Raw genomic sequence first — 22,743 nt, 5'->3', positions numbered from 1 at the left:
GTCCGTCAGCTCGTCTGTGATCACGGATACAAAGGAAAAGGATTTCCCCGGCCTGTAATTTCATTTTCACACCTGGCGCTTTAGGAGCAGAGGGTTTGTTTACTTCCCCTTTCAACGCGAACAGAAAACAGCTTTAACGATGAGAGGCTGGTTGTATTGTCCAAGTCCCAACAGCGAAAATGTAGTAATGTTAGAGATCTGTCACTTTGGAACAAATTAAAACTAATTTAGCTATTGCTGAAGAATGAAATAAACTACAATCTCTGTTGTCATGGATACAGGGATAACCTCAGAACAACACTGTGGAGTGATCAGGCTCATATTCCATCCTAACCAGGGTGGATTTGTGTTTTTATTTGTGTGTGTGGATGAAAAACCAGCGCGCTCCAGCTCTTCTCCCACAGAGGCATCAAAATGATTAAAGCCGCCTTGTCAGTCTCACACGTGCAAACACAGCACCATCCACCCCCGTCACTCATTACACCTCTCCTCTTTTTCTCCTTCAGGCCAATGTGACCTTCATCTGAGTCAAGTGTCGCTGTTCAACGCTCACGAAGAACTCTGAAGCGAGAGAGAAAAACAACCAAACAATAAAGCAAAAACCTGCAAGGAGATTAAAAGGATAGCAGAGAGGCGTGCGAGGGAGGAGGAGAGAAACAAGTAAGTTAATAAGAAACAGAACAAAGGGTGGAGAAGAAAACGGCAGAAACATCTTTCTCTGCTCCTCTGAAACCTTCCTCTGCAAACGGCCCAATTGGCAACATGAATCAGAGAATAGAAGAGATAAAATAAAAAAGCAGGACGAGAAATGGGGCTCTTGACAGAGGAGGGGGGAGTGGAATAGAAATGATAGAGTGAATCTGAGCAGGTGAGAGAGAGCAACACAAAGGGGGGAGGCAGTTGTCAGAAAAGAGATCTGGAAATTAGTCGTTTCAGTAACTCCTAGAAAGAAATGATTCTGTAGCGATACAAAGGCAGAGGAGAGATGGACGAGGTGAGAAAACGAGAACAAACGTAGAAAAGGACTGAATCTATTGGTTTTTAGACTTGAGTGTGGTTTGTTAGGAAGGATGCTGAAGGTGTGTGTGTGTGTGTGTGTGTGTGTGTGTGTGTGTGTGTGTGTGTGTGTGTGTGTGTGTGTGTGTGTGTGTGTGTGTGTGTGTGATTAGTGAGCTAAAGAGAAAGGTGGCCATATTTCTTCAGCAGGAGACAAATATTCAGCCTGCAGTACGGCCACAAACAAAGCCAATCTAACGGGCCGCGCAGTGAATTTAAACCTTTGCCTCTCTGGGGATAAAGGCTGGCAGCCCCTCCATCACAACCCAAACTTTGAATCAGGATGCATCAAAAGTACATTAAAAGTGTTTTAGTGCGGTTATAAGTCACTGAAATCTCCCAGCAGCAGCTCTGATAACAGCAGCTGATGAAAACTGATGAGAATGTGGGTCCATTCTCACCTTCACTGATTACTTTTTGGGACAGAAAGGATAGAAGAGGCAGCAAATGCTGTGCAGCTTCATCTTTCCCCCAGGTTTATAACACAATAGACACCAAGGTTGCCAAGAGCTGGAACAGAAGATTGATTCCAACTTGATGTCTCTCAGCCCATCATGAGGTGAACGACGGAGGACAGTTGAGTTATCTAAACTTTAAAGGTGCAAAAGAAGGAAACAGGAAGCCTGATATCTGCAGTCTGTGCTGCTAATCAACCTCGCTGAGTATTAAATGGATACTTTTGGGGTATTTCTGGTTAAATGTAATAATTATGTCAGTTCTGACTAGTTACTTGGAGAGTTTGATAGGCTAACAGCTAGTCTGAGCACAGCCAGAACCAGAGAATGTTGCTGCCATCTTAGGCGATCTCTTATCTGTTAAACTCCATATCTCCACAAGTAACACACGCCTGAGGAAGTTCTAACTGTGTGGTGGAGGTGCTAATGCTAACGGTTAGCTTCTGCTACCCAAGACATTCTCCGCCGTTTCCTGGACGCTAAACCAACAACAGCCTTCTCCGTCCCATGAGTCCATGAATGTTCAGTGACGTAGATCTGTCAGGCTTTTCTAATACTAGCATTTCACTCTCTATCTTCTATCAGAAGCTGACGCCGATTTTCACATTTAGCCTGCACGTTATACTCTGAGTGACTGATCAGTTAAAAAAATTAGTTAAAAAAATGGTTTCTTGGCGAAGGACCTCTATATAACGACAACACTCCACTTTGGACCCCTGGATTAACAGGAAGTGCTTTGTTTTGTAATTTTGTAAATCACTACAGGATTCTACTAATAACACTAATTCTGTAAAGGCGTCTAAAATAAAGTAGCACACTTCCACAACACTTAGAGCTGTTTGAAGACTCGGTTTAGGTTGGAGTCAGACTAGCAGTTAGCTCGTCGGTCTTTAGGACACACACCAGCGGCGTTAAGTCCTCCCAGGCCATGCATGTTTTAGATGTTTCTCTGCTTCTACACACTTGCTGAATAAAAGTGAGGAAATGCTGAAGATGCCAATCCCCTTTTGAAGCGACTAGAACCTGTAGGACTGTGTGTTGCTGTACACCTCCAGCAGACATTTATCATTAGTTGGAATTCATGAAGCAGTAAAAGAGTAGTTATTAACGACGTTTACAGCAAAACACTTCAAAATGATCAAAATATCCATTTAGCACTGAGAACGTCTGACTTACAGAAGCTCAGTCAGAAGGAGGCAGCAGCCTGGTTCTGTTCCGACAGCAGCTTGTAAGTGCTGATGATCAAGCTAAAGGTGTGAGCTTCCACCTGGGCACCAGTTAGCCAGTGTTTATTTTTATTTTTTTCATAATGAAGCCATAACACTTCGATGTTGCTGCACACTTCAGGGTTATGATCTATAACTAATACGGCACCGCGCTCCCTTTATCTGGGAAACCAAACATATGTGCTTGTTTTGGATGTCAGCGTGTGTGTGTGAGCGTTAGGCACTGTGGCCCCTCCCCTCTCCTCTTTTGAAGTGTGTGATGAAGCTTTCTCTTGTGTACGATTAGTTGTCTGCCTGATCGAGCGACTGGGAGCTCCAGCGGACTAAAGTAAATTGCCTCCGATAAAAAAAAAGTCCTTTGTATGTCAGAGTGTGTGGAGAATACAGAGATAGCAGCAGCAGAGGGACACACGTGCACAGACAAACATGTGTGTGCATCATGCAAATGAAAACCAGTACACTGATGCAAAGCTGTGAAAAAACACTGCTTCAGGCACCATTTTGCTGTTTTTCAATCAGTTTTTCTATGTTTTTCAAGTGTTCCTGCACCATCATGATGCACTCATCCCTCGTTTTCATCAGTAATTGTAGTTTTATACTAGCTGCACCTCTCGAGAGTGCGTTTATCTTTGTGAGGATATTGGTCGCCGATCAGGAGTAGCTTTTCACTGACTAGGTGCCATCAGACGGGCTGAGAGCTGTGTGTGTGCATGCGTGAGTGCGTGCGTGTGTGTGTGTGTGTGTGTGTGTGTGTGTGTCTGGTTGTGCAGGGAGAGAAACACCACGGAGTTCACAGAGATCAAGAGAGTGATACGAGAGGAAGAGAGAAAAAGATGCAAGCCGGGTGGAGACACAGGTTATCTGCATGGCTGCAGCCTGACAGGTGTCGGGGAGCCGCTGATAATGTGATGCGTTCAAATGCAGACACCCGTTCACCGAGCCAAAGCAGCCGTGTTTCACTCGAATTCAGTCGTGCAGGCTGACGTGCTGCACGTGCACCAAGCTGGTGAAACACAAGAGGAGCGCTGGGGTTGGTTTCCTGTAGCACGGCTACTGCTGTTTTAATTTGGTATCCTTTGTGTTGCTGCAAGTGCAGCACTTTTTCTGTTTACCTGCTACCCTGATACGTTCAGTTTATTATGCACACGAGCGCTGCAGAGAATCCATCAGCACAGAGACAGTCACATCTAATTTCTCCTTTATTAGCTAATGCCACAGTGTTTTCCAGGAACGTGATGGTGCAAATATTCACTAGTAATTCACTAGTAGGACATGATATTAACCCAGTAGTGAAAATTTTGATTATTTCAATATACAGATTTTTACAGGTTTTTTCGTTATATGTGAGACTTATTATAGATAAATGCTGACACACACACACACACACACACACACACACACACACACACACACACACACACACACACACACACACACACACACACACACACACGCCCAATCTGATGAGTGTGAATCTGTGCATCTTGCATTCCTCCATCCTTTCTGTCCACGCAGCACCAGTCCTTGTCTCCTGATCGATCCAGGCTTATCTTCCCGTAAAGCTGAACTCTTTTTTTTTCCTCTCCTTCTCGTCTCGCGTCCTCCTACCCTCCTTTTCACCCTACTCATTGCTATCGATCAGCCTGTGTGTTCAACAAAGTAGAGAGCAGGCAGTGGTTAATGTAGAGGCAGGCTGACGGAGCCCTGCACATGGCTGCCGCGCCGTCTCCTTCTCCTAATGGGTCCAATCAGCCTCTAATAGACCCTGGCTTAGAGCGCGGAGGCCTGCCATTCTCATCTGACTCACCTTACCTCTCACTCCTCCCGCCTTCTGCAAATATCTGTCTGCGCTGAGTCGTATACGCTATCTGCCAGATTCATACTGCTGATGACCGTTGATTTGGCTAACCGATACTGTAGCTTTCTATTTCAGCAAGTAGAGCATGCATTTATTCATACAAGAGGAATTTAATTCTGCTGAATAAGCACAGGCTTCTTCAGGAGTGTGCTGCTTAGCATTTTTCACAGTAATGCCCATTTATTCATAAGAGCAGCATAGCAGAACCAGACCAGGCTCATTTTGGCCTCTGGGAACTGCCCAGCAGCCGGGGCTTAAGTGTCTTATTATCCCCACACTTCCTGCAGCCGCTCAGCACATCCACTCTTACTGGCTTCAGTGCCTTGCTGAAGGGCACTAGAGACTCCAACTCTCACTAGTTTTCTTTGCAACTTTTGATTGCTTTTATGAAATTAGACTCAAAGGAAAAGTTGGACAGACGGAAGTTAATCTGTTATAAATATACAGTGATCCCTCGTTTATCGCGGTAGATGCGTTCCAGACCTGGCCGCGATAGGTGAAAATCTGCAAAGTAGGGACACCATATTTACAGTATTTATTTAACAGGTACGTATTCAGTATTCAGACTTTTAAAACCCTCCCTTTACATAGTACTGTATTTTTACTTGTTTTTTTTTTATAGTTTTATTGCAAAAAGTGCATTTTATGATGAAATTTATGAAAAAACAGGAATTTCTTGATATTTTGCATAGAAAAATACCGCGAATCGGTGAAAAATACCGCATATCGGTGAAAAATACCGCGAATTGGCGAATTTCGCTTGAATAAGGCTCCAAAGAAAAAATCCGCGAAGTCATGAATCCGCGATAAACGAACCGCAAAGTAGCGAGGGATCACTGTATGTCCAATGGAGAATGCCATGAAGTTTCATTAAAGAGTATAAAGCAAGGTTCACTGAAAAACTGTTTTTGCTGCGTTTATTAAATACGATCGGTCACTCTGAGTGTCACATGCAGGCTAAATGTGACAATTAGCATTAGCTTCTGATAGATAATAGATGGTGAAACTCTAGGATTGGAAAAGCCTGACAGATCTACGTCACACAGTCACGTAACGTTCATGGACTCACCCGTCTTGGCTCAGAACAGGGATCACTGTTGTTGGTTTAGCATCCAGGAGAGAGCAGAGCAAGTCTCAGCTCGTAGAAGCTAAATATCACGAAATGAGACTCGGAATCCTGTCATCTTCTGCTCACCTCTCCGCCAACTGACTTCTAGTTCCTGAAACAGGAGCGCGAGAGCTCTTCTCCCACAGAGATCGATTCACAAGGCATTCATTTATTCTAGAGACCAGAGAAAATGTGTAGAAAAATTAGTGAACTTGGTCTTTAAAACACAAACATGCACCATTAGAAACACTGTTCACCAATGGGCAGCATTCATCCATTTAGCTAAACCTAATTATGTCGTATACCTCACTACTTTATTGTAAGTTGTAGTTTTTCAAATGCTGAACAAGAGCTTTATTAAACCTAGTTCACACTGTGGTTCTATTAAATACCTTTTTAATGAGACTATTTAAATCCTTGAAGGCTAACGTGTGGGTCAGAACCTCCACCGAGAAGTCCAGTCGTTTTTATGGTCCTTCTAAAGAGATTGGAGCGAGTTCTGATTATTATTTAAATCGATTGTTTATGTCTTTGAAGAAATGCATTCATTATCAGACATAAAATGTGTATTTTCTTGTGTTTTCTGATTTGCTTTTAGATTACTGTACGTGCTCTCAGCATAGACTGCAGAGTTCTGTCTTATTGTTAACTCTGTGTTCAGAATAAAACCATTTAGTCTGTAATGTCTGAAACCATCGTTCAGGTGAAAAGAAGAAGCGTTTACTAAAACAACTGAGACTACATGCAGCTGTGGTCAGACCTGCTGCAACAGCTCCTGGTCGTGTGTTAACCCAGTAGTGTATAAATGTTCACACACACACAGCTCTAGCCTTGTTTTGTACTACTTTTCTACTTTAAGTATAGCCCTCTCCACCTGACCTGCCCACCACCGAGAGGTGTGTGGGCTGCCGCGGCTGCTGGAGTCCTGCTGGGCATGACCTTCCTGCCCCGTGGCCCCTCACTGGGATCCAGGGCTGTGGGCTCAGGGTAAACTGGTGAACTCTTTCACAGGGAACAGGACCTGCGTCGTGCTAAAAAGACTGAGTGGGAAGGAGAAGCACCAGAGTGCTGCTGGACAATTAGCCCCCTAAGGAGCAGAGTAGGAGGTCCCCCCAAGCCAGAGAACACTGAGCATCTCGGAGACCTGCAGATAACAGGAAAAAGCGAGGCGATGGGGGGCACGTGTGAATCATGGTGTTTTGCATTTAAACAACCATTGGTTGTTGTTCTGAAATGAGATGGTATGTCTGGTGCCCACAGGCGTCAGTACCACCCTTTCTATTATTCAGAGCTGATTACAGCTCTGAGTCACACAGAGAGGATTTTTTTAAAGAGCAAGTCACCCCCAAATCAACTTTTTTTGCTGATAAACTAAATAAACAAGTGTCTAATCGTGCTGCAGACATGTGTAGTTAATAGTTTTGTACTTTAGTGCATTTTAGTTAAAATTGTAATTTTCTGCCTAAAACTGTCAGTGTTGTGTCGTTGTCAGGTAAAAACTCTGCACTGCATTATAATTTAAATCTGCCACCGCTACTGGCTAAGAGGTACGCTATGATGTAAACTGGTCCTTATGATGTCACAATGCCGTTGTGAGCCTGTGTGTGTGTGTGTGTGTGTGTGTGTGTGTGTGTGTGTGTGTGTGTGTGTGTGTGTGTGTGTGTGTGTGTGTGTGTGTGTGTGTGTGTGTGTGTGTGTGTGTGTGTATTTGCTAGCGGCTCCGCCCTGTCGGTCTGCTAGGCAACAGCATTTGTTGCATTTTTCAAACATGAAGAGGGAGTGAAGTAAGTTTCTTGTAGGGGGTGACTTACTCTTTAAAGTTTTAGGCAGAATATTTAAATTTGAACTAAAATGCACTGAAGTTCCAAATTATTGACGACACGTGTCTGCAGCTCGATTAGACACTCGTTTATTTAGTTTATCAGCAAAAAAAGTTGATTTGGGGGTGACTTGCTCTTTAATGAGCTTTAAAACGGCTCAGGGAAGTTTGTGCATTGTTGTTGTTGTTGTTGTTTGTTAGAGACTTGCCGGTCGGGGGAAAGGAGCATGTTTGCAGGATCAATTTGATTAGTGCATTAATGTGTGAGGAGCAGATTTCAACATATGTAGGAGGCCCATTTAGAAGCATGAGGGAGTGCAGATGATAAAGTGGTGTTTGTGTGTGGCGTGAATGTGCATTCATACATTTACATTTTTATTGTAAACAGCTCTGATTGTGTTATCCTAATAGAATTTGGTGTTTCTGTAACTTTGTGTGACAGCGTTCTGCTCAGAAGATGGCGTCCTGCCTCAGGCGAGGCTGATCCACATGAGATCACGGCCTGGTGTGCTCACGGTTGTGTGTTTGAACATTGATGACTAGTCAAAGCGCTGCCCCAGCTCCCCCACGGGCTGGCACACGGGGCGGGCGGTTGGAGGCGGAGCAGGGTGCACGTGGTTCTGATCATTTCTCACTGAACTCATGTGCTTGTCAGAAACAACAGCGAGTACAAGGTCGACCAGAGGAGGAGCCGCGTGAGGTTCTGTCTGCTCGGTTAGACCTTATTACTCTGCAGCAGTCACGGTTCTCAGCTGTTGGTTTTATCGCCGTTTCAGGATGTTTTCATAAAGTTTCCAACCCTGTAAAAGAATCCTTCGTCTAATATTCCAACCAGATCTGCTCATTTCACTGGTTATGGATTGTGTCACAGAGGTCGATGGGTGGACGAAATTTGCTGCTCTAATGATTGCTGAGAAATAAAATCGTAGACCTCTGCAGCAAAGGGCTGAGAGCGATGATGAGGACTGGTGAAGCAGCGAAACGTTCTCCGTAAGGCACCAGTAGATGTTGTTATTAGGCTGAGAGGTGAAAAGAGTTGGTGAAGTCAGACTTTGGCCCAAAATCTGTGACACGGCCGTCGTTTTATCATCTTGTTGTCAACAGAAGTCAGTCATCAGGGGAAAAACGGTCCCTTCTCCTCGCATCCCTTCTTAGTGCCACGTTAGAGTTCTCTGTGTCGCAAAGTGGAAATGAAGACTCGGGTGTTTTTGTTTAGAACACAAACGCAACGGCGCTTTCATCCAGCAATCTTAATTATTCACGAAAAATTCATCTTATTATGTAGAAAATCCCACAGCTAATGTCTGGACATTCCATATAATGATGAGGAATTCTAGGATTTCACCATTTTCTTCAAAAATATAATGAGCAGCAAACTTTAATATCATGTATTTTTCTTTTATTGTGTGAAAATGTGAAGGGCTTTTTTTTTACCGTACACTGAAACACCTTCACGCTTTCTTCTTTTATCTGCAGCTCCATCTCTAAATTCCAGTCTGAACATATTCACCAGTAGCTCTTTTGAAATTCATAATTGTATCCGTCCGGTTTAGTTTGATAAAACCTATCGGGGGGGGGGGGGGGGGGGGTGGCTGCTCCCAGTGAGTTGCAGCGTTTCATTGGGAGTTCAGCAGTTGTGCCAGAGCCATGCTCAGTTCCCTCCCAGTGTTTGCGTACATCCTGCCTTCATCACACGTTTGTTTCTGTCGCCATGAACCAAAAGCACAGATGGCCCTGCTGTTCGATTACCAGAATGCCAGCCTGTCCAGTTTCATCCCTCCCCCTCCTCCTCCTCTATCGCTTCCTCAGGTCTGAGCAGGTGTTTGGCCTCCAGTCAGAGCCCAAATCAGATCCATTTCATCTGTAATCAGCTGGAGCCCCTGGCGCTCATGGTAGAGATCAGAGCACCGATCAAAGAATCATAAGCTGGCCACGCCTGACCAGCCGACCAGAACAACAAGAACAAGGCGGTTGAAGTGGGGCTGGGGGTGGGGGGTGGGGGGTAAGAGCTGCAGTGAAGTGATGAAAGGGGAGAAGATGGAAATGTGAAGGCTTACAGAGGCTCCGAGGGGAGACACATGAAAGAAGCTGATGGGGGAGGCAACAGGAGAGGCTGTCATCTCATGCAGAGACTTTCTTTTCTCCTTTTGTTTTCATCACGTGTTTAAAGTTAAAAGTGCTTCATGTTAATGGAGGAATCAGATTCAGCTGAAGAAAACAGTTCGTACTACCAACTACCTGTTCCTGACTCAGCTCGTGAATCAGAATGTAAATGCTAATTTAGGAAGTCATGAGCTCAGATGCATGAGAATGGATGCGTGTGTGTGTGTGTGTGTGTGTGTGTGTGTGTGTGTGTGTGTGTGTGCGCGCGTGTGTGTGTGTGTGTGTGTGTGTGTGTGTGTGTGTGTGTGTGTGTGCGTGTGTGTGTGTGTGTGTGTGTGTGTTTGAAGCCTTAAAAGATCTGAAATAGTGTTATCAATAGTTATCAATAATAATGACGTAGCAGAGGACACACACATCTGTCGCAATCACACACACACACACACACACACACACACACACACACACACACACACACACACACACACACACACACACACACACACACACACACACACACACACACACATCTGTCACAATCACACACACACACTCACACACATCTGTCACACACTGTTCAACATCCATCCTCCACACTCAAATCCCCTTTTGATCATTCTTTCATCTGAGCCACACATTCTACACACACCCATAAACATGCACACGCACACATGCACACACACACATACTTGTATTTATATGCTTGTGTGGGCCTCTATTGACTTCCATTCATATCAGTGACTCCACTATGCCAAACCCATACCCTAACGCTGACCATAAACAATGAGGTTGTTTTCCTAACCTAAACCTAAACTAAAAGTTAACTCACACCATTCATCTAAAACCAAATATTAGGGTGCTTAGCATGGTGCGGGCCAGCAAAATGTCCCCACAATGCGGAAATGTCCACACATTACAGGTAAAGGTCAAAATTTGTCCACTTTGACATATAAAGAACACACACACACACACACACACACACACACACACACACGTGTGCATGCACGCACACACACATACACACACACTTTTGTGCAAGTGCGTGTGTGTAAATGTAGATGTGTGTCAGTGTGTCAGTGTGTGTGCATGTGCATGCGTGTGTGTGTGCATGCGTGTGCGTGTGTTTGTGTGTATTACTAATACTGGCTCTGTTACCTTGACGCTCGGATGAAAAAAAGCATCTGTTGCTTCTGTCTGAACACTAAAATCTGTTCTCCTGTCCTGCTCGGCTCTGGAGCCTACATATGAATAGGTGAAAGGAAGCAGGAGGAAAATGCTGAAGTCCGTGTTGACTTCCCTTCACTTTAATTCCCACAAGTCATCAATTCTGCAGGAACCGCTGTAACAAGATATTTTTCTAGCCCCTAAATGAGCCGTTTTACTCTGGACTTGAACTCACAACCTTTAAATCGCTTCGTTGCTGCATCGCCACATTTACATTTATATTCAACACCAAAGCATTTATGATACTCTTTTATTTTGTGTGAGCTCTGATTCAAATCTTTAAAATGATTTTTGATGGACCTCCCTGACCAAACCCCTCAGCTGTGAAATTCAGCGAAAGTAGCGACACCGTTCATGTGATACGTCTTCTCCCGAGGCGCTCTGGCTCTCGGATAACATTTTGAACCCTTCAGAATACATTTGAATCACTAAAATGAAACTGGCTGAACTCTGGTCAGAAATTATCATTTTGCAATGAATCCTTCTGTGTGGAAAAAGATCGCGTTTTAAGCAATTTGTCTCAAGTGCTCTGCTTGAAAGCAAAGTTCAAACAGCTGAACTCTGCTACAAATTAAACCACTCCTCTTTTATGCTTCCCTTTCTTTGTTTCATTATTTCATTAAAATGTTCAGCCCGGCGGATGAGAACCTCCTTTTATTGAGTTCTGAGAGCATTTGAGATGGCTGCTTCCTATGAAAACCCTTTCAGTCAAACGTTTACTATCCTAGTTTTTATTCTTTTTTATTCTGCTTCAATGCTGCCTCTTGTTTAAAGAAAGTTCTTGCAAAAGAACAATTTGTTTGTGCTGAAAGTCTGTAAGAATTAGGTGAAGGATTTGCTAAAGCCAGGAGGCTGGTGTTTTAGATATATGACAGCGTGCACCAGGCACCAGCTACCAGCTAAAATCCTGGTTTTTTATCTGACTCCACCATCTAGAGGCTGAAAAATGCATTGCACCTTAAGCCATTCTCACCTCTTGCATGTTATGCCTGAAGCAGCACCTCTAGTTCATGAACGTGCACCACTAGCTGCCCACAGAGCAAAAACACATTGCTTTAAAAGCTTTAGTTGGTTTAAGTTTCAGATGTTCTGAATAGACCGTTCCCTTTTTGAATAATAACAATAAGCATCTGCAGTTTTCAGAAACCAGTAGATGCCTAACCAGTAAAGCACCAGTGCTGCTCCAGCATTCCACTGCGATGATTTCAAAGTGAGAAGAGCACACCGTAAAAGTCCTTGAGCTGCTCTCAACCCTTTTTGTCCACAAGGTGTGAAATCGTTTGATCCCTCTCTTTCCATTCAACTGAAACAGCATTTGTGCGTGTGCGTGTGAGTTTGTGCATGGGTGTGTGTGCATGAGACTTTTTTTATTTGTGTGTAGTTTTAAATTGCTGCCGGAGCAATGGAAGGTGAAGGGAACAGGAGGAGGATGTACGGTTGCAGGAAAGGAGAAAGGAAGGAAGCTGATTGTTGCTTCTGTGATTGTTTGACATGCAGGAAAGACGAAGGGTGGGGGGGTCTCCAAGTTCATCCTGTCGATACGTGTGTGTGTGTGTGTGTGTGTGTGTGTGTGTGTGTGTGTGTGTGTGTGTGTGTGTGTGTGTGTGTGTGTGTACGGGGCAGTTGCAGGTTAATGGGCATTAAGTCCACTCTTGTGTGATGGCCAGAGTGAAGGGGGTGTTGGGGTGGTACAGGCTCTTTACAGAAAGTTAAGCCGGGCGGACACTGTGCGACTTTTTCACTCGTAGCACTCAGCTTCAACTCAAACTGTACGACTTCCTCGCAGGGCAGATCTCACGAGCTAGGCGCTCACACTGTACGACCCAGTTCTCGCATGCGACCTGACTGCTCACACTGTACGTCTGGTAGCAACACGTCGGCCCTAAAAATATGCTAAAAATAGCAGTTTTTACTCAACACGTCAGACTTTTTTGTCTTGTTTTGCCTTTGGCCATCAGGAGTGCTGCAGGAGGACACACAGGGATTTATGGGGGTTGGATGAGGAAAACGAAATAAAGAAAGTAAATCTGTGTTTTGTGATCAGTTTAATTTGACATGAACACGACAAACACGCTTTCTTGACAATCATTGTGAGTAAAAAAACGTGTAGAAATTAAAACGAACAACGTGTGTTATTAGGGAAATAGCGAGCGAACGGTGTAGATGCAGGATTGTGCATGCGCTGTGAGCGGTTCTGATACTTTTTGGGTCTCAGCTGCTCACAGCACCGCTTCAACAGTGCGATACCCTCACGAGGGACGAGCGAAATACCAAACACTCCAGAAGTCCGTGCAAGCTCACGATTGCTGATCGGCAGCTGGTCACGTGGTGTTAATCGCCTCTCGTAACCCCCTGTACACTACACGACGCTCGGTGCAAAACTCGCCCCGATCTCGTGGATTCTCGCACGAGTGGAAAATCGGCTCAAAAATGTGAAAAAGTCGCACAGTGTACGCCCGGCTTTAGAGGTTGAGGTTACGGCCGGAGCATAAACATGAACACGTAGACACTCCACTGGATGCTGGAGGGTGTAGCAGCGTCGCCACCATATTGGATGGGTCCCTCACTCTCCAAACCCAACAGGAGTAATGCAGAGTAAGCAGCTCTGCCTGTTTTTGTGCAGCCTTCAGTTGCAACAACTGGTGCGTAGAAAACATGTCACGTGGGAGCATTATTGACTTTTCTAGCTTACCTGTTTGGATTTCATTATTTTTTGTTTAATTGTTTTTATATTTTAAAATCATGCCATGCCATATTTTTGACTTTGTGAAAAAGCACAATAAAATGAGTTTTTTAGTTGGGTAAACACCTTCCTCAGTAGTAGTAATGCACTGGGGTGAATGGCAGCTTCCATAGGTGGCGCCATTCCATGTGGCGTCTAAGTATGTGATGTCTGAGAGCGGGAGTGTTTTTAACAAAGCTTACGCGTGTTTATCATGGCTGCCTCGTATAATTTGCGTTTGAAGTGTCATTTGTGCACATCCTCTGAAATCAACGTGACACATTTACACGCTGCAAAATGTGAGTAACCAGTAGAGGGCGCTGACAAAACAAGTGAAACATACTTGCCGCATCTGGTTTGAAGGTCTTTCGTAAAATCTACGATACCGCTGCTGTCCTTTTTTCTGTTAGGATCTCAAAATCAACCAGTTACTGATTAACTTCTGTTGATGCCATGTTTGTTTGTACCCACAACCCGGGACTCGATCCGGTCTGAGTACTTTACTGTGCCCTCTAGTGGAATACTCCAGTACTATGTGTAGTGCAGCATTAACTATGTGAACTAGACGCTGCCTGCTGCCTCCGTCAACGCGAGGTTTTAAAGCAAACATTCCCGAGCTAAAAGTCAAACAATGCCTGGAAGGACTAAGAATCAGCTGTTACTGCAACAGGCTTCTTTCTCTGTGTTTGTTTCTAGGAAAGGTGAGGTGGCGTTAGAGGGAGGGAAGGAAACAACAGAAACCTGAAGGATACAGCCTCAATAAAAAGAGGACAGACAGATTGAGGTTGAAAATGTTGTTTTCTTCCCGTTTCTTTCCTCGCTGACATCCGTTCACTCAGAAACAATCCTGCGTTTTCTCCCTGCAGGGATTCATGTCATCTCCAAACACACCTTGACATGACAAGCACCCGGGAACACACACACACACACACACACACCAGGATAAGTCATGACACAAATTGACAGATGCTCGCGGGAGCTCAGCAACCTAATCAGAACATGTGACCCATTTCTCTGGATGTTTTAATGAGCCCTCCATTATGGAGTGGTGGATGAAATTATTAGGCTGTTGTGTTTCGGCTCATTAGCTGAACCAGATCCGCCAACAACACCAGCAGCTAAAAGATGATCCGTTGCTGCCAGCAGAGTTACATGACACCACAGGACCTTAAAGGGGCCGTGGTGACAGGCTGAGCTACTAACTTAATTTGGTCTTCAGGGGAATGCTAGACTTAATTTATCTTCGCATGATGCAGCGAGACATTATCGGTGTTGGTTTGATGGAAAGGAAAAGAGGAATTCGTCATCAGCTGACTGTAGCCGCCACCCTCGTCGCCCGCGAAGTTCCCTGCAGATGTGCCTTGAAGATTCAGAGAACAACTTTAGCTGCAGAGTGGTGTCAAAAAAAGACAAGCGATCAAAAACCCAGAATGCTTCTGCAGGTAGCTCATTCTCATGTCTGTCAGTGCTGGGATTCAGTGTTTGAACAGCAAAATGTCTCAGAATGACTTGTAGTATAGAGTTTATCAATGCAGCATGGATTTAATTTTCCTTTTAATAAGTACAGCTCTGTTTCAGGGGCAGTGACACTTCAGACGCTGCACAAAGATACTCCTCCTTTCACCGGCGTCTTTCTGGGCTGTCGGTGCAAACGATTGTGCAAAGCATTTCAAAATGTTCCCTGGGGTGTCCCCTTTCCGTTGCATGAGTCACGGGGCTCCAATCCCATTTTTTATGAAATTCTGAACATGCTTAAAAATGTAAATGACGAATTCCCTCTGAAAATAGTCACAGAGTTTAGTCTCAGAGTCTCAGATTTGTTCACACGAGTCAGAAATATGAGACATCGTTGAAAACAGCACACAGAACTGCACCACGTTCCAGTTCAGGGTGATTCCAACACGGAATGTTTACATTTCCTGTCGCCGACGGGCTGAAACGAAGCAGAATGTGGCCTAAACAGATGCTCTGGCAGGCATCTGATACGATGGCATTTAGACATCTACAGTTAGCCTTTATAGCTCATTATTTTATAAACAGATGGGTTAATATCCATATGGAGCTAACTGTCTTCTTTATTGTTACACCCCAGAGAAATACTGGCTTCAGTGTTCTTGTTCAATTACATGTTGATTAAAAATTATTCGAGAGTTTAAAAATAAAAACTTTATTAGCATGGAAAGGCTCAGACTTCCCCCTCCCCGGCTACATGGGGCCAGCTTCTCCGGGGGAATCCCAAGGAGTTCCCTGACCAGCTGAGAGAAATAGTCCCTCCAGCGTGTTCTGGGTCTACCTTTAGGTCTCCTCCCGGTCGGACGTGCCTGGAAAACCTCACCAGGGAGGCGTCCAGGAGGCATCCTAACTAGATGCCCAAGCCAGCTCAACTGGCTCCTCTCCACGTGGAGGAGCAGCGGGTCTACTCCGAGCCCCTCCCGGCTGACCGAGCTTCTCAACCTGTGGAGAAAACTCATTTCAGCAGCAAATAATCTCTATACAGGGTATCCGCGGGTCCTTAAAAAGTCTTAAAAAGTCTTAAATTTGCTTTTCCAAATTTAAGGCCTTAAAAATCCTTAAAAATGACAAATAATCCTTAAATACAGTTTCCAAAGGTCTTAAATTACCAAAGACCCAATAAACAAGATTCTTTTATTTTTGTCAAATTTTCGTGAATTACTAGTTAGTGTTCAGCATTTTTTGTGTGTATGACGTTGGCGTAAGCGGAACCGTACACGTTCAGTTGGTTGTGAAAGGGAGCTATTTTAGATGAGCACATTAGCTGGTTAAGCTAGTGGAAGCTTGAGCCATGGGGAAGTGCAAGTTTAATGGTAACTGGATGGCTAATCCCACGTTCGCGACGTGGTTAGCACCGGTTCCTGGCAATAGCTGGAAATTATGGTTTAAATTTAATTTTAAAAATAGCTTAAATTTGGTCAAAGTGGCCTTAAAAAAGGTCTTAAAAAGTCTTAAATCTGGCTCCCTTAAACCTGCAGTTACCCTGCTATAATTAAAATTAAACGAAGCTAAAGTAAATTTTACATTTATAACAGAGCTCATACTTTTCTGGAGAATTTATTGTGAGTACAGTTTTGTTCATTAATCATTTAATAAATTTGCAACTTATCTGCAAATACATGAGATCTTAATGACTTTGTTTATTTTACTTCTTTACATTTCTCCACCAGGACGACACAGAGTGTTGACAGGAAGTGTTTTAATATACTCCTCTCACCCTTTCTTTCCCTCTTTTTTCATATCCTTTCAAAACTTCGTTTTCCCCCTCAGTCTCATCTCAGCTCGCTCAAGCATTGGCCCGTCAAGGCCATCAGCGCCGATCCAATAAAGCCAGCAGCCTGTGGAGCTTCCTCTCAAACTCAGAGTTTTAAACACGCTGATTTGTCAGCACATCTGACCTGAAGTTGAAGCACGGAGCCGCAGAGCTCGTTTTCTCCTTTTTCTTATTTTCCAACCAAAAATCGAATCAATAAGGGTTTCACAGACTGGACGTAAACACACAACCACACACATCTCAAGAGACTCAACAAGCTCAACCACCAGCTCACCAGTCACAGTAAATGTTTGTTTGCCAGCACCGAAATTTCAAAATCAGACAACGGGAAAAGGTCGGTGTGTTCCAGAGTAGTTTCTCCTTTTGGTGTGCAGAGTTCAAGTTTGGCGTTTCGTGCTCATTTACAACTAATGGGTTTCCAATGAGCATAAATCATCAACGTTACCGTTCACTCTGTGTGTGTGTGTGTGTGTGTGTGTGTGTGTTTACTGTATAATTCAGTGCTTCTGGGAATTTATCAAATCCATTAAAACATCAACATTCACAGGGATCCCTCCTTCCTTGGCTGGGTTTCTGTTAACATTAGTGCGTTTTATATTTTAATTCTATGCAATAAGTTAAACTTTAGGAGAAACGTTCTCATCTTTCTAGCTGTGTGCTAGCAGAAAGGTCTGGGATTGATTTTATTTTTTTGGGTGTTTAAATGTCTGAGACTTTAAATGGGAGTGAAGCGAAGCGTCCTTTGCTCGCAGCGCTGCAGCACTTAAAAATGACATTTATAACTGAGCGTGGCAGATAAACACAGGCTTTACCGTGAACACTTTTCTGCTTTAAAGTTGAAACATAGTCCTAAATGGTTACAGTGGACAGAATATTCCTCTCTCTGGAAGACCTCAGTGCACTTTGAACAAAATGGTGCAATTGCTACAAATCGCTTTAAAGAATTATTGTCACCTTTCAAAACTGTCAATCTTCCAGCTTTAGGAGGAAAATCTTCAACTTTAATGTGATTATTCATATAAACACAAATTAATATTTCTGTATGAGATGATATTGTGGACACTGAGCATGGGCAAGATCCTAATCAATTTATTCTAATTCAATATGGCTGCCGCAGCTGATCAATGAACCTAAAGTGACTCAAGGCTTCGCAAAACGTACTTAATGTCCCAACAGCCACTAGAGATCTTGTGTTATTGCACGAGGTCATACAAAGTGTCATTTTAAAGATATATTTAAAAAGTTAGAAGTTTTTTTACTGTCTGACATTAAAGTTGGCAGGTTATATATTTACATAAATCCGAGGCCTTTTACTAATTATCCAAACTTTAATATTAAGAAGGGAAAAAAAAACACCAGTTGTCATTAATTATGGTTAGTTATGTTGGCATTCATCTGATTCAGCTAAACTCATAAAGTAGAAATCTGGAGTTTTTTCTCAGACTACTCCATCTAGAGGCGAAAAAATGTACTGCACCATAAGCCACCCTTACTACTCCCGTGATTACAGCTGAAAGCAACGCCTCTCGTTCCTGAATGCACACCTCTAGCCAGTCAGCACGTTGTTTTTCAGTTACGATTCTCACGTTATGCTGCTTTTTCATATTTTAAACACTTACTTGTCCATTAGAAATGTTGCCTACTCTGCATCAGACTAGGTACGTCTGCAAACGCTTGCACACGCTCTGCGATTGGCATAACGCCATTAGCTGATGCTGAATGACACTCAGTTCAAATTGCATGTGACGGGGGGACAGACTTAGCAAAATAATATTGTATATAACATCACAGAACAGGATAAAACTATCACTTTTGCAAATTTCCCTAAATAAAATCACATAAACCCTGAAATGGGAAAATTCCAGATTGCTGCTTTAAGTGCTTCCTAATGGACGATATGAAATTACCACACAGTCAGGCCTCACATTGGCTGCTCTTCACAGGTATGCATTAAGAAAGATTGGAAAGTGTCATTGAAAGTGTTTTCTAATGCCCTTTGCCTCCATTGTACCATCGCAGAAACGGGTCAATCATCCTGAGCTGTTATTAGTCTGTAACGCTGAGTTTTAGCTGCACACTTGACATGTTCATTAGGTATAAACCAATTCATTTACAACACCGTGCCATTAGATTGTCCTTGCCTCGACATTCATCTTCCAGCACATTGGCATTTGATGTGTTGCCGTTGCCAATTAACTTTGATAACTCGGCTCCGGCTTAATATACCGCTGCTGAGTTGGCTTGACACGAGTGTGGTGATAAGCTATTTCTAAGCTTTCAGAGTGGCGAGAGCTGGATTATCGCTCAGACTGAGGGAGGGGCTGGGAAAACTTTCCTGCATGACCTCCCCATCCAAAAGCCATTAAAATGTTTGTTGTTGGCCAGCGTGCGCACGCACACATGCACGCACACAAACTGATTAAAGCATCTTTGTGGGCTTTACCGTTGTGCATCACTCATTTCTGCTTTACCTTACTGTGGGGTTTATTGATCGTGTTCTGCTATGACGGGTGACATGCAGAATCGCACACGGGAAACGGGTACGTGTAAAAAGGATTTATTTTAAAAGAGGAGCAACAGGAACTGAAGATGCAGCGTGCTGATAGCAGGACTCCCGGGTGAGGTTCTGAGGAGGGAGACAGAGTGAGAATCCAGTGGGCTTTATGGAGATATTGACTTTAGACGAGAGCTTACCGTTTACCGGTAACAGGCAGCTCACCACGGACCATGACAACGTGTTTTCTAAATGAGGACTTTTATCTTTGTTTCCAGCTTAAATATCTGCTCTGTTTTGTGAGACTTCCAAAGTTGTAAATGCTGCTCTGGCAGAAATGTTTCTGATAAACAACCATGGCAATAAAGGTAGTGAACAGCAGCTCCCAGCTGATGTGTTGTTGTTTTCTCTCCCTCGGCAGGCTGCCAGGTTCTGGGCCGCTCTCCAGAGGCTCCCTGATTGACCGACTGGTCTCTCAATCCGTCACTCAGCACCAGTTTCAACAAATGGGAGCTGACACTGGAGCCATGGGTGGGATGAAGGTCTTGCTCCTGGTATTTCTGGTTGGATGGCAGAAGTCAGTGGGTCTCAACTGGAACCCAATCCCACGCAAGACCGTCAGATACCAAGGTGAGTGAGTTCTCCACAGTCAAAGATAATGGTACCAATTTGGTTGATGCTTCCCCCCAGGGCAGGGGCGGATTAAGGACTGAAGAACATCCGGGGCTTAACACACGCACACACACACCCCCGTGCGCACACACACACGTGACACGCACTAGTCAACATCATATATATTTGTTTTGTACCACATAATTATTAATCTGAAGCTACATATTAAGCATTTTCAGGGCAGAGTATTGTTCCTGTTAGTGTTTAGTGTGAGATGATAGTAAATATTCCCTTTCTTTCTCCAACAACGTTACCTGATAGTAAGCTAACTTTAGGCAAACCAGCAGCACAACAAATATTTTCAAATAAGACTCACAAACCTGAGTCAACACCAGTCTCATCAAAGCTGGGGTTCTGTCGTTGTACTTTTGGTCTAAAAAACGTCCTTATGTCCATCTTCACTCATGCGTTTCAGGCAGAGAGTGTAGAAGCCGGCTGCTGAAGGGCTTCTTCTTCAGTGGCGGAGGCTCAGGCAGGCTGTATACAAACTACTGCCAGCTGCTCCCTCTCTGTTGGACTTTGGTACTGCATGTTACTTCCACGTTTGAGATCCGGGGCTTTCCATAAAACATCCGGGGCTTCAGCCCAAGTAGCCGGGCCTAACGCCGCCCCTGGCACAGGGTCCAGGGTTTGGACTGATGTGTCATCTAGGGTGTAAATTTGGACCTCGGGGTAATTGAATGTCCCTGCCCAAGAGCCCAAACGGTGCATTTTTGTTTCTAAATAGAGTTTGATGTACAGTTAGTTACACAAGCAGGTGATCCTTTTTCTGAGTGTAAAGGTTTCAGCAAAAGTTTAGGTTTGGAAAACAAACACTGGAACACCTAGAAGTCAGAAAATTGTGTTTTTGCAACAAAGTCACGATTTCTCTCAAAGAAATTTGGGCTCAGTGGAGGAAAAATATGAAAAAAGGTCAGTGTGAATCGAGATTTTGCAGAAAACTGTCTTCCCACCTAAAAGCTGTTAGGTTTTCTTCTTTGGACTTCAGCTTTGTGTTCTTTCAAAGGTCAGCATAGTCAAGACAAGCTGCTAATGGTGACTGTTGAGACACAGTGAGTCAAAAGTCACCAAATGAGAACTTCTCTGAAAAATAGCAGAAAATGTGTGAATTTGCCCAGCCCTGTCATCGTTTCCACTGGCAGCAGCAGGCGTCTGTGCTGGTTCCTGGGACCCGGAGGGCAGACTGGATCTGATGTGGGATATGTTCAGACGTCTGATTCAAAACCAATAATCACAAAAGTGTATTCCACTCAAGGAGGATTTCCTATTAAATCAGAGGTGGATGGTTTCAGGCCCTTTGATAAAGAGGCCCGCATCGGCACTCAATAAGACAATACGTCAGTCTAATCCGAGCACTCAACAGGACTCGCCGTCTTTATCTCCACTCCCCTCTGCACCCAGATTCTGCTTTCTTCACTGAACAATGCCAGTTGTTGCAAGCTGAGAAAAAGTCTTTTTTAATCCCTGTGTGGAAGTGCTGCCTTCCCCCCCCCCCCCCCCCCCACCCCCTCTCCTGGGGATTAGCGTGATACAATAAACAGAGAAGGGAAAATGTAGAAAAAGGACTACTTTTCTCCCCTCTCTGTTTCACTTGTCCCCCCTTTCATCCCATATCTACCATTTCTTTCCCACCTCTTCCTGCTCTTTCTTTATGTGCTTTATCCCTCCACTCACCTCTCATGTTTTGTATGCTGCGGCTCATCGAATGAACCTGAAACGCTTTTATGGCATTTTCACATAGAGCTCCGGTTTCAGCTGCTCTCCAGTAGCCGTGGTAGTGATGGTGTCATGGGGGTGTGGGGGCGTTTCAAAACTGTCCTCGTGCCATTGTCAGCCACTCCCCATCTTCTTCTGATGTTTTCTTTCTCATCTCCTGACCCCGCTCTTCTTCATCACTGCTTTACTGTCTCTAGCACTGTTGTCGGATGTGAAGAAAGAAGTAAAGCGGGGGGGTCAATCAGCAGGGTGTTGATAGTTTGTGCTGAAACTGGTCAGTCTTGATACAGATGCAGCAGACATGGAAGGCACAAACACACACTTTGTTGCCCAAAAGAAGGAGTAAACTGATAAGCAATTCGCTTCACATATGGTGCAGCCTTGCTCTTGAAGAACTCAAAGCTTTTTGAGAGAGAGAGAGAGAGAGAGAGAGAGAGAGAGAGAGAGAGAGAGAGTGAGAGAGAGAAGAGAAGAGAAGAGAAGAGAAGAGAAGAGAAGAGAAGAGAAGAGAAGAGAGAGAGAGAGAGAGAGAGAGAGAGGAGGAGAGAGAGAGAGGGAGAGATTGAGAGAGAGAGAGAGTGAGAGAGAGAGAAGAGAAGAGAAGAGAGAGAGAGAGAGAGAGAGAGAGAGAGAGAGAGAGAGAAGAGAAGAGAGAGAGAGAGAGAGAGGGAGAGATTGAGAGAGAGAGAGAGAAGAGAAGAGAAGAGAAGAGAAGAGAAGAGAAGAGAGAGAGAGAGAGAAGAGAAGAGAGTGAGAGAGTGAGAGAGAGTGTGAGAGAGAGAGAGAAGAGAAGAGAAGAGAAGAGAAGAGAAGAGAGAGAGAGAAGAGAAGAGAGAGAGAGTGAGAGAGAGAGTGAGAGAGAGAGAGAAGAGAAGAGAGAGACAAAGAGAAGAGAGAGACAGAGAAGAGAAGAGAGAGAGAGAGAGAGAGAGAGAGAGGGAGAGAGAGAGGGAGAGAGAGAGAGAGAGAGAGAGAGAGAGAGGGAGAGAGAGAGAGAGAGAGAGAGA

At 44.2% G+C, this 22,743-nt stretch overlaps 1 protein-coding gene across 1 annotated transcript in view; it reads left to right on the top strand.

Annotated features, from left to right (window-relative positions):
• Positions 1 to 512: 512 nt before the first annotated feature.
• Positions 513 to 22,743, top strand: part of sema4c (sema domain, immunoglobulin domain (Ig), transmembrane domain (TM) and short cytoplasmic domain, (semaphorin) 4C) — a 68,668-nt gene continuing 46,437 nt past the window's right edge. Inside the window, exons 1-2 of the mRNA XM_015971958.3 lie at positions 513 to 660; positions 19,770 to 19,978. Of these exons, the coding sequence (XP_015827444.1) occupies positions 19,855 to 19,978 (124 nt within the window). The 5' untranslated portion in view covers positions 513 to 660; positions 19,770 to 19,854. The remainder of the gene's footprint in view (positions 661 to 19,769; positions 19,979 to 22,743) is intronic.

The sequence above is a fragment of the Nothobranchius furzeri genome, chromosome 17, assembly GCF_043380555.1.
Source record: "Nothobranchius furzeri strain GRZ-AD chromosome 17, NfurGRZ-RIMD1, whole genome shotgun sequence".
Classification (NCBI taxonomy): Eukaryota; Metazoa; Chordata; class Actinopteri; order Cyprinodontiformes; family Nothobranchiidae; genus Nothobranchius; species Nothobranchius furzeri.
Note: the sequence above shows the minus strand (reverse complement) of the source record. Positions and strands in the feature narration are given on the sequence as shown.